This window comes from Haliotis rubra, unplaced genomic scaffold, assembly GCF_003918875.1.
Source record: "Haliotis rubra isolate DU_JTF1 unplaced genomic scaffold, ASM391887v1 Scf66, whole genome shotgun sequence".
NCBI lineage: Eukaryota > Metazoa > Mollusca > Gastropoda > Lepetellida > Haliotidae > Haliotis > Haliotis rubra.
The window spans coordinates 114,136-126,281 of record NW_025767368.1 but is presented as its reverse complement, the minus strand read 5'-3'; the positions used below and the strand labels follow the sequence as shown (position 1 = coordinate 126,281).

Sequence of the window (12,146 nt, the reverse complement as noted above, 5' to 3'; positions counted from 1 at the left end):
AACTGGTTTGGCAGCCACAGGAAGCGAAGATAAATGAAGGAGATAGTTCAACTCATCAGCAAGAACAGCACCGAGTTCATTTTGAGTGAAAGATGTCGTTTGAGTTTGACGTACACCTCAGCTAATGACGTTCCCAGGCGTATTCAATCGGGAAAAGGTCAGGACTGAGTGCTGGCCAGGCCATGACATGCATGTTTTCTTGTTGGAGAAATAGGGCCAAAAGCCTGGCTCGAAGAAGACGTGCATTATCTTTTTGACGGAAAAAGTTTTCAACACTTTTATAAATGGCGCAAAGAGTGGTGAAATAGTGTTGTTTTAATAATATCGGTCTGTGACTCTGCCATGGACATGGAAGCATGGTTGAGCCAGTTGTTGCGATGCAAGTGTATACCATTATTGACCTAATAGCCTATGAACCAAAGATGACCGCTGTATGACGTTAACGTCCATAAAACGCTATTTACAACGTTTCCAAACGCGATTTCTTCGGTCATGGGCGTCCAGAATGAACTTCGATTCCTCATTTAAGACATTTAATTTCGTTACCAGACATTGGTGAAAAGGTTGTATTCATGTATCACACCAACAGGAAACTTGGAATAGTTTTTCTGTATCATTGAGTATTTACTGATATACGATTAGGCAGACATCGGTGTATTAAAGGCACAGTGTCACACCACAGTTCTCTAAAAATACATAATGCATTTCTCTCAGTAATACTATCAGCCCTCAGGGAAGCTACGATATAATATATTCCAAACAAAGTTACGTATTTAGATTACAATATTAGATTAAAAAGTTCGAATGAATTAATGCAACTTTGCATTAAATCGACTCTCGCACCCTCTACCGACCGAACATTATTTCAAGCGAACCCCATGGAGTTATGTCTCTTGGAGCGCTCTTTACGAATATCCTACGCACAACTTGTCATTGAAACCAAACACCGACAACACCGCGTGCGAATTTTTCGTTTACAGTCGTTTACATTCCATATATGGCATGTGTCATCTGTTCGCCTCGAAGTTTCAATTATCGATTTCAGGCAAGTCTTAAGGGATAATACGTCTTTTATTGCATCAATAGGAAGCTAAAGTGAGTGCATATGCCCCGAATATATACAATATAGGCCAAACTATTGTCGAAAATATGTGACACTGTGCCTGTAAGTCGCGAGTATTGAGGAATCGGCTTGCTTGACAACAAGTATGACAATACCAACCCACACACAGCACAACACCTGAGTAAATAACCGAACAGTTTATTACACAGCCACTGAATGATATTTTACATAATCAATCAATAATAGTATGGGTTACAATGAACTATTACAACATGTTCACAATGCAATCAGCTTTCAGAGTACAAACAACCATCACACGTTGAATGGCTACACATCAATCTGAACGTAATGCAATAATTCAATATATTACACATATAACCCTAGTGGGCGTTCATAAGTGCTCACAACGTAATGTAACTGCTATACTGCCCAGATGGCACCGTAGCATTCTAGGTAAACTTCGCTGTTGTATTCTGATCTTCGGTATGATTTGTTTAGAAAATCTAGTATCTTACACCCAAATTTTGCTCAGTTATCAAACACTGAACAAGCTGCATTCCTCTTACAAACAGAAATTATTGTTAATCCACTGGCCGCTTTAGTTAGCCGTATGTACCGGCGTAAGCTATCATCCCTATAAAGTTTCTTTCTTTTTCCTTAGGTCTTTCATATGTGTGATACTCCTTAATGTTTTAATCTTATATTTTATACATTTTATGCACATATTGTCTAGTGTGTCTCACTGGCCATCTGGCCTGGTGTCTGTATTTTTCTATGTCTTTTTACATTTGCCATTTTTGACATGTACATTCACGTGACTCATAATTAAACTATTTTGTCTGTCTGTCTGTCTGTCTGTCTGTAATAGTTAGGGTACCCGATGCACTCTATACAATCTACAATAGTCGCAAAACAGCGTAATCAGTATTAAATAAATAATCCTAAACAGTAATACAGAAATATATGAAAGGGTACCACGTTGCACACCCACCTGAAAGAAGTGCCATGGTTAGCAAATAGTAAAGAGATGTTCAATAAGATTAAAGTTGACATAGAATAGCAATGATAAAGATTTATCGAACAAGAACAAAGTAAAGTTACATACCTGAATACCTGAGTGAATTTACTAGACAGCCACCCCATAATATGTGACTGTCATCCGTATTATATACTAGCTATTCTAGCTATCGGAGATAGTCGCGTTCACAGATAAAACTTACGATAACGTTCTCATTGTGAACTTGAGATTATGTCATTTAGTTGGACCGAAGCATCGATGGCCAGTCGCGAGTATGCCGTGGTACGGGATTTGACCAAGGGATATAAACATATGGATTATGTCCGATGCTCGTTATCAATGTGACCCTTGGCAGGTTTAAGACTGAGGAACGGGTCAGTTAGTCTGTAATATTTACATTTTCAATAACATAATGTCATAAAACATTGGAAAAAATGTGTATAGTTTTTCCGTGTTAACAGATGGAAACTCCTAGCTAACATTACATAGTATATTTATGTTCCTGGATACTGGGAATTAGAATATTTATTAATGTTCTGTCCGCTTCATCGTGGCCTGTTCATGCTATCGATTATCTGTCTTCCTATTCTGTGGCAGCTTGTGTTAGTTTTAGACTGTCGTGATAAATAACTGGAATACTCGTACGGTTGACTGTGTTTGTAAAAAAACAACAACTATCACTCCGGCAGTAACTTCACGATTTAATAGTCAGCTCGTCTTTGTTGAATTGAACACGTGTGAAAGCCAACATTTCGTCTTCTGTTACTGTCTCTCCCGTACAACATCACGAGAAGTCCATGCTGCACGGTGTACTTTGACACACGAGCGCGCGCGTGAGCTTGCATAAAGGATCTGGGGAACAGCCGATTCTGACTTCACGTCTACGGAGTAAACAGTGCACTGTTTATGTAGAACTAAATAGCTCTGTATCAATCTACAGCTATATAGAAGATTTTGACCGACAGGTACACAGGAAGTCACAGCTTTTTGAAAAACGTAGGTGTGAATTTTATGATTCGTATGTTCGCTTTGAGTAATCGAATAATATTGCTGAAATACGTCCCCAAATAGACTTATGCACTATTAACTTTAATTACTGTTACATTGGGGCACACATTTGTACATATATTGAAAAACGATAAGATGATGATGAATAATGTTATATATTCATAACACCTTTTTTTCCTTTGTGAGGTTAGCCCAGTGGTTAAAGCGTATGCACGTCACGCATTTTGGTACAATGTGTGAAGCCCATTTCTGGTGTCGACCGCCGTGATATAGCTGGAATATTGCTAAAAGCGGCGTAAAACCATACTCATTCGCTCTTTTGCTTTGTTCCGCATATTTAGACAACTATAATTGCATGAAGCATTATGTACTGTAAACTGCCTTTTTTCTTTAGAATATGTATGGGCGTCATATTGCTGAATTTCTGCACATTTTTATTAATTTGAAATAGATACTTTAAGACATACTGTCGTACATGGACATCTGTATTGTAGCATCAGTCTGCCCCTGTCGCTGTGTTGGACACGTGGATGTCGCTAACGGGACATAAAGTCCGAAGATGGACGTCATTCTTTAAAGCCATGACTTATTTATGTCACGTATGTACTGCAGGTACGAATTGTTGTGACATCACAAAATGGGTCACTTGTCACGTAAGGGGAAAAACCCATGGCTCAGGGTAACATATTAACCCGTCCACCGGAGCCAACACGTGACAGGGTAATGCCTGTTGAATGTATGTCAGATTTAGGGACCATCGACGCCTCTTTGTCTGAAACAGAGACCAGTTGTTAGATTTAGAAGTCTTGAGGGTTCGTGCGCTGACGGTTACGGCAGTTATATAATTTTGCAGTCGGAACTAGGATCTTGCAGTCGACACAGGTAGGTCATGAGGAGTTGCAACTCGCAGTTGACCGTAAAATTGAATTTTAAGGCGAACCATTTGCAATGATTTTAGAGTCGGAGACAACATATTTAGAATTCTGTGAGTGAATTCCGTTCATTTAGTATTCCATAAAATTGGATCTGAACAGTTAGGATTCACGAAGCTGGTATCAGTATATTTAGGCATGGGTTTTGTTTTGTTTTGTTGTTTAACGCCAGCAATGTGGCCGCGGTCTGTAAATGATCGAGTCTGGACCAGAGAATCATGTGATCAACAGCATGCGCATGGGATACGATTATATCTGTCAACCAAGTCAGCGAGCCTGACCACCCGATCCCGTTAGTCGCCTCTTACGACAAACATGAGTTGCTATGACCAATTCCAAGCCGGATCTTAACGGGTGGCATATTTAGGATCAGGGGCTGCTCCACACATGTTGGATTCTAGGAGCTCCATTCCGATCATCAGGGACTCCGCAAGCCTCACTCTGCACAGTTAGGATTCTACTGGCTGCAGTCGACGTCGCCTCAATTATGCTGTTGCTGTCTGTACGTTTAGGGCTGGTGCATGATGTAGAGCTGAAGGAGCTGAAGCTGTTACAGCTCCTATTCTCAGTATCACGTCTAGTCGGTTTGTGGAATCAAATCATGTCCTGTGTTGCAGGTTTCTAAGATCATATCACGTCTAGTGTAGCAGGTTTCTAAGATCATATCACGTCCTGTGTTGCAGGTTTCTAAGATCATATCACGTCTTGTGTAGCAGGTTTCTAAGATCATATCACGTCCTGTGTTGCAGGTTTCTAAGATCATATCACGTCCTGTGTTGCAGGTTTCTAAGATCATATCACGTCCTGTGTTGCAGGTTTATAAGATCATATCACGTCTTGTGTTGCAGGTTTCTAAGATCATATCACGTCCTGTGTTGCAGGTTTCTAAGATCATATCACGTCCTGTGTTGCAGGTTTCTAAGATCATATCACGTCCTGTGTTGCAGGTTTCTAAGATCATATCACGTCCTGTGTTGCAGGTTTCTAAGATCATATCACGTCTAAGATCATATGTGTTGCAGGTTTCTAAGATCATATCACGTCCTGTGTTGCAGGTTTCTAAGATCATATCACGTCCTGTGTTGCAGGTTTCTAAGATCATATCACGTCCTGTGTTGCAGGTTTCTAAGATCATATCACGTCCTGTGTTGCAGGTTTATAAGATCATATCACGTCCTGTGTTGCAGGTTTATAAGATCGTTCTGCTCAGCGAGGATGGCGGGAACTACCTATACTACCGTCAGTGACGGGAATAAATTCCTGGATCACATCACAGAGAAAGGGTTGGACAATAAGAGCATTATCAACAGATTCGACGAAGTCAGCAACAAATATAATGAGGTATAGTGCATGTCAGATTGGTATTTCGAGAGACCTTGGACTAGATGTAAGGAATGTACACCTTTAACAGTGAATATGTACTGGTACTTGTAACTATGGTAGTCTGGCCACTGGAAATAGATATGGTCATGTGAAACGTATTACAGTAGGACTAGGTAGCGGAAGGACATACCGTTAGAGGCAAATAGGATGGTCTGATTATTTGTTGTCAGAATAATAACATGACATTACACATACCATTTTAAGTCGTCTGTTTCGCCATAATACAGCTAGTGACGTTTGGTATTAAACTATTATACGGTGTTCCAGTGATGGAACAGATAGTGTCGGAATGAATACTGTACTCATTATGTAGTTGTAGTAATCCAAGGAATGACCATCACATTATAGTTAATACATATCAGACGGTGCCAAGAAATATACTGTTTCTAAATGAAAACAGATTAGGCTTTAGGGGACTACTTTCACACGTAAATGGCCCGTGAAAATCCGGGTCGTAACGGGCTGGATCAGGTGGCATGTCACTAGGGGGACCACTTTCACACGCAAATGGCCCGTGAAGATCCGAGATGTAACAGGCTGGTTCAGGTGGCATGTCTTTAGGGGGGACTACTTTCACACGTAAATGGCCCGTGAAGACCCGGGATGTGACGGGCTGGATCAGGTGGCATGTCTTGCTGCCTTGGTGGATGTACGTCATCATTTCCATGTGATTGCTCATATGGTATCACACTGATACTCGTGATGTCTTCTGGTTAATAATTATTTAACTGAAATATTGTTGAACATCGCGCTAAACAACATGCAATCAAACATGTTATATGAATCCTTGTAGATAAAGGCATACCTTCTCTTAGCCTTGTAAAGGTACGCATATTTTCGTTTATCCTTGTAAAGAAATGCATACCCTCGTTTAGGCTTGTAAAGGTACGCATACCCTCGTTTATTCTTGGAAAGAAATGCATACCCTCGTTTTTTGTAGCCTTGTAAAGGAATGTATACCCTCGTTTCCGAATGTATACCCTTTGTAAAGGAATGTATACCCTCGTTTAAAGGAATCTTGTACTTGTACAGGAATGTATACCTTACCCTCGTTTTATCATTGCAAATTAATGAATACCCCCTGCTGTTCCAGTGAATTGGATAATAAAACAACCAGTAGCAGTTCATTCGGTAACTCGATGACGATCACAAATGGCATTGTTGAAGTTTGCCTTCCATTATATCTATATCAGTGATGTTTCGTTGAATTCGTAGAATAGAACTATGACCAGTTCCGTGTGTGCCAGTAAAACAAAATGTCTGAAGTTGGTATGTTATCCACATGTTTGATTGATATAATGTTGCATAGAACAGATATTTTCACACCTCTTTACAGGCACTAGGGTCTGTGGATTACATGGGTCCCAGGTCCCTTGCAGCGATTCTGGCGGAACTGCATCCCAGCGGCCGAGAGAATGTGAGAGTGTTGGATGTGGCGGCAGGGACAGGACTGGTCGCTATCGAGGTAGAGACATGTAATACTTGAGGGGGACAAGTGATATATGTGTACTATACCTGAAGTATATCAAGTAGAAACATGTAATACATGAGGGGACATATGATATATGTGCACTATACCTGGAGTATATCAAGTAGAAACATGTAATACATGCAGAGGGAGACATATGATATATGTGCACTATACCTGAAGTATATCAAGTAGAAACATGTAATACATGCAGAGGGAGACATGATATATGTGTACTATACCTATACCAGCGATTCTGGCGGAACTGCATCCCAGCGGCCGAGAGAATGTGAGAGTGTTGGATGTGGCGGCAGGGACAGGACTGGTCGCTATCGAGGTAGAGACATGTAATACATGAGGGGGACATATGATATATGTGCACTATACCTGGAGTATATCAAGTGGAAACCTGTAATACACGAGGGAGACATATGATACATGTGTACTATACGTGAAGTATATCAAGTAGAAACCTGTAATACATGCAGAGGGAGACATGTGATATATGTGTACTATACCTGAAGTATATCAAGTAGAAACATGTAATACATGCAGAGGGAGACATGTGATATAGGTGCACTATACCTGAAGTATATCAAGTAGAAACCTGTAATACATGAGGTAGACGTGTGAATTATGTGTACTATACCTGAAGTATATCAAGTAGAAACCTGTAATACATGAGGTAGACGTGTGATATATGTGTACTATACCTGAAGTATATCAAGTAGAAACCTGTAATACATGAGGTAGACGTGTGATATATGTGCACTATACCTGAAGGATATCAAGTAGGAACATGTAATACATGCAGAGGGAGACATATGATATATGTGCACTATACCTGCAGTATATCAAGTAGAATCATGCAGGCAGAGAGATGTGATATATGCAGGGGAAGACGTGTGATATATGTGCACTATACCTGAAGTATATCAAGTGGAAACATGTAATACATGAGGGAGACATATGATATATGTGTACTATACCTGAAGTATATCAAGTAGAAACATGTAATTTAGCAGAGGGAGACATGTGATATAGGTGCACTATACCTGAAGTATATCAAGTAGAAACCTGTAATACATGAGGTAGACGTGTGATATATGTGTACTATACCTGAAGTATATCAAGTAGAAACCTGTAATACATGAGGTAGACGTGTGATATATGTGTACTATACCTGAAGTATATCAAGTAGAAACCTGTAATACATGAGGTAGACGTGTGATATATGTGCACTATACCTGAAGGATATCAAGTAGGAACATGTAATACATGCAGAGGGAGACATATGATATATGTGCACTATACCTGCAGTATATCAAGTAGAATCATGCAGGCAGAGAGATGTGATATATGCAGGGGAAGACGTGTGATATATGTGCACTATACCTGCAGTATATCAAGTAGAATCATGCAGGCAGAGAAATGTGATATATGCAGGGGAAGACGTGTGATATATGTGCACTATACCTGAAGTATATCAAGTGGAAACATGTAATACATGAGGGAGACATATGATATATGTGCACTATACCTGCAGTATATCAAGTAGAATCATGCAGGCAGAGAAATGTGATATATGCAGGGGAAGACGTGTGATATATGTGCACTATACCTGAAGGATATCAAGTGGAAACATGTAATACATGAGGGAGACATATGATATATGTGCACTATACCTGCAGTGTATCAAGTAGAATCATGCAGGCAGAGAGATGTGATATATGCAGGGGAAGACATGTGATATATGTGCACTATACCTGAAGTATATCAAGTAGAATCATGCAGGCAGAGAGATGTGATATATGCAGGGGAAGACATGTGATATATGTGCACTATACCTGAAGTATATCAAGTAGAATCATGCAGGGAGAGAGATGTGATATATGCAGGTGAAGACGTGTGATATAGGACCACGCTAACATCCAGCAGAAACGTGATTAATCTAGACCTACAGGACTAGCATGGGGAATGTTGGGAGTTAAGGTGAGAGAAGTTCGCCCATGATATATCTACTTATATATATGTACAGTCTCGTTAAAGTTACACTCTCAGTAAGTCATGGATGTGACTATGGTAATCGACCTGTTCCCATACATGACAGATGTTACGTGACAGTTACCAATGAACATAGACCACGCATCTTGTTTCAGCTGAGGAAGAAGGGCTTCGTCAACAATGATGGACTGGAACCGTCGGAGCAGATGTTGGCAGAAGCTAAACGAAACAACTTATACGGACGTTACATCTGCGACCTGGTTGGGGAAAACACCTTTGATATTGAGAATGGTGGGTTCCGTCTCTAGGGGCAGTAAGAGCAGGTGGTCATTGTATCAAATGACGTCAATTATTGCTGATGCTAAAGAAATATCTAATGCCTGTACAGAATAACGTGGTGTAGCTGAATACCTTTTCGTCGGGTGTTTTCAGTGGTATAATTGCTAATGTCATGGGTTAAGCGTTGTAACTATATGCGATGCATAGGGGCGGTGGGGTAGCATAATGGTTAAAGCGTTGGCTCGTCACGCCGAAGACCCGGGTTCGATTCCCCACATGGGCACAATGTGTGAAGCCCATTTCTTGTGTCCCCCGTCGTGATATTGCTGGAATATTGCTAAAAGCGACGTAAAACCCAACTCACTCACTCCGATGCATAATTGCTGGTAGCTTGCCGTGTATTTGCAAGTGAAACACTGACTTGCCTTTGCACCTGGTTGTCACCTCAAACACCTGGTGTCATATTTGATTGTGATTCATAAACATATGCTCATAGTACAGTGGAATCGAGCGTGGATACAGGTTTCATGAAACAGGTCACATGTCTTGTGAATGTTGAAACGTTTTTGTCGTGAATATATAACATTATTATCGTGGAAATGGATATATTCGTTATGAATCAATTCGTGGTAAAGATGTTTATTCCTTTCAGATACCTATTCCGCAGTGACTATGTCTGCGTTGAGTTTAGAGATTTTTAAGAAACTCCCCGTGAAGGCCCTGGAGGAGCTAGCGCGTGTTGTGAAGCCAGGTAAGCTACAGCCTAAAACTCAGACTTCCTGGAAGCAGCGGACCGCCTCCGTGGTGTAGTGGTTAGAGCGTCCGCCCGGAGAGCGGAAGGTCGGGGTTCGATCCCCGACCGCGTCATACCAAAAGACGTTAAAATATGGTACTTGTTGGTCCCTGCCTGGCTCTCGGCATTAATGGGTACAACAAGGACTGGTCGGCTCGGAGTCAGTATAATGTGTCTGAGTGGGGTATTCATGCTTCACTGCGGCATGGTATGTCAGTGGGCTAGCACTATAAATAGCCAGCTTCAGTCTGGGCTAGTACAAGCAGCCGCACATACACACGCATGCACGTCGCCATATGAGCGAAATATTCTCAAGCACGACGTTAAACCCAATTTCACCTCACCTGCTGGAAGCAGCCTTATAGGGACTCGGCATTCGTACACATCTGTTGGTAAGAAACCCATGTTAGAAAATTGGCATCAAACATGTGTGATTTATTTCCAAGCCTGTGATTGGCTACTCCATGGTGATGACCTAAGGTCAGATTATGACTGACTACTTTCCTGATATAAAAATATTTGAAGAGTTACACGTGCTTCAATCGAGCGCACCTGTTACTCTTGCCAAACACCTTTAAACCTACCTGGTTTTGCTGTTATCCATTAAAACACACTTAGAAAATATTTAACGACTCGAATCAGGTGGGGTTTTGTCGAATTTCCTTTATTGTTTGCAACTTTAGATTCTAGTCATGAATTCAAACTGGCTTGAGCAGTGATACCTGTGTAAACAAATTTGTGAATATTCCGATGAACATACACAACATTGGTACTTTTTCAGGAGAGATGCGGTATCGTCTTGCAAAATACCTGACACGAAACAAACGTTCGTGTAGTAATCTCTATTTTCCACCGTCCTGCTTTTTGTAAGAGGTGATTATCGACTTCTAAAGTGTCAGGAAGACGAGAACTGCCTGGCAGATGGCAGATACGAATATTTATAGGCAGCCACCATATAACTTGTGGTTGGCCGTAAACAGGATTCGTTCACTCTTCCTGGGCAAAACAGACCGGTCTGACGGACGGATCGTCCGCCTTAGAGAGTCACACTACGTTGAACCCTGTTGTTATACACTGTCTGCATGGCGTATCTGGTAGCCCACACTAGTAATCTTGACTCAGTTGACATGTGGTCTAGTTGTCTCATGTCACCCATAAGTAACGCTCATACACCTGTGACACTTGTGTTTTCGGATATAAACTTCAGGTACATTGTATAGATGCACAATGTGAAATGCACTGCATTGTACTACTACAGCATAGGTATCAACTGAATACTATATTTGTACATAGGTAAAAGAGACAACATATATTATACTTGAAAATTAATGTCTTTCACATGTTAAGATCGTGCTGCCGACTATATGTGACGTTGTATAGGTAGTTAAAAAAATATGTGTGATATTCTTGTAAACACGCACACACGATGATATATTTGCAATGACCTTGAGTGTGACGTTAAACCACATTTTAAACCAGCATTTTGGTGTGGATACAACAGCGTTCCTGCTGATTGTTTTTCTATCTCGACAGAACACAATTTGATGGGCATTATGGCTTGGCCTTCGACAGTGCTATGTGCATGATGTGTATGGTATTTTTGAAAACACGCACGCAAACACGCACAGTGATATATTTGCAATGCCCTCGAGTGCGACCTACTCCCTATTTCCCACCACCGTGTTTTGTGCGTACAACAACATTCGAGCAATTTCTCGCTGATTGTGATTTTATTCGACAGGAGGGCACATTCTGATGGGGCATTATGACTTCGCCTTCGACAGTGAGGTTCTCAAGGCGAATTTCAGCAGCCTGGAAGGTCGAGGCTTGTGGAAGTTGATTGAAAAGAGACCGACTCCTGACTTCACTCAGGGCAAACACGGTCTGGTGTCAATTCATCAAGTATTGAAGTGACATGAGCCACGCGTTCAAAACAACAATGTAGTATTTGACACCATATTAGGTTTTAGCAACAGAAAATAAACACGGTGAACTCATTGCGAATTGTCTTTGTGGAACTGCTTCACCAGAAATGGGCAATATGACTGGGAATCAGAACCCGGGTCTCGTAAGCGACGACACGCTTTAAACTTGATACCCCGCAATACTATTAGTTCGACTTCAAGATGATCGACTATTTTAATTGTTGCATATCTGTAATTGTTGCATGTCTGTAATTGTGCAGTAGTACTAGTTTT

The 12,146-nt window shown here is 40.9% G+C and overlaps 1 protein-coding gene across 4 annotated transcripts; it reads left to right on the top strand.

Annotated features, from left to right (window-relative positions):
- Positions 1–2,337: 2,337 nt before the first annotated feature.
- On the top strand, positions 2,338–11,946 carry LOC124257354 (methyltransferase-like protein 27). Of its 4 annotated transcripts, none has more exons than XM_046691395.1 (6): positions 2,338–2,455; positions 5,209–5,362; positions 6,741–6,869; positions 9,032–9,167; positions 9,808–9,906; positions 11,690–11,946. In XM_046691395.1, the coding sequence occupies exons 2-6, from the start codon at positions 5,237–5,239 to the stop codon at positions 11,860–11,862; spliced, it is 663 nt and encodes a 220-aa protein (XP_046547351.1). In that variant the 5' UTR covers positions 2,338–2,455; positions 5,209–5,236; the 3' UTR covers positions 11,863–11,946. The 4 variants fall into 4 exon arrangements, with proteins under 4 accessions (XP_046547351.1, XP_046547350.1, XP_046547348.1 ...); XM_046691394.1 differs by lacking the exon at positions 2,338–2,455 and adding an exon at positions 2,844–3,081; XM_046691392.1 differs by lacking the exon at positions 2,338–2,455 and adding an exon at positions 2,845–3,077.
- The last annotated feature ends 200 nt before the right edge of the window (positions 11,947–12,146 follow it).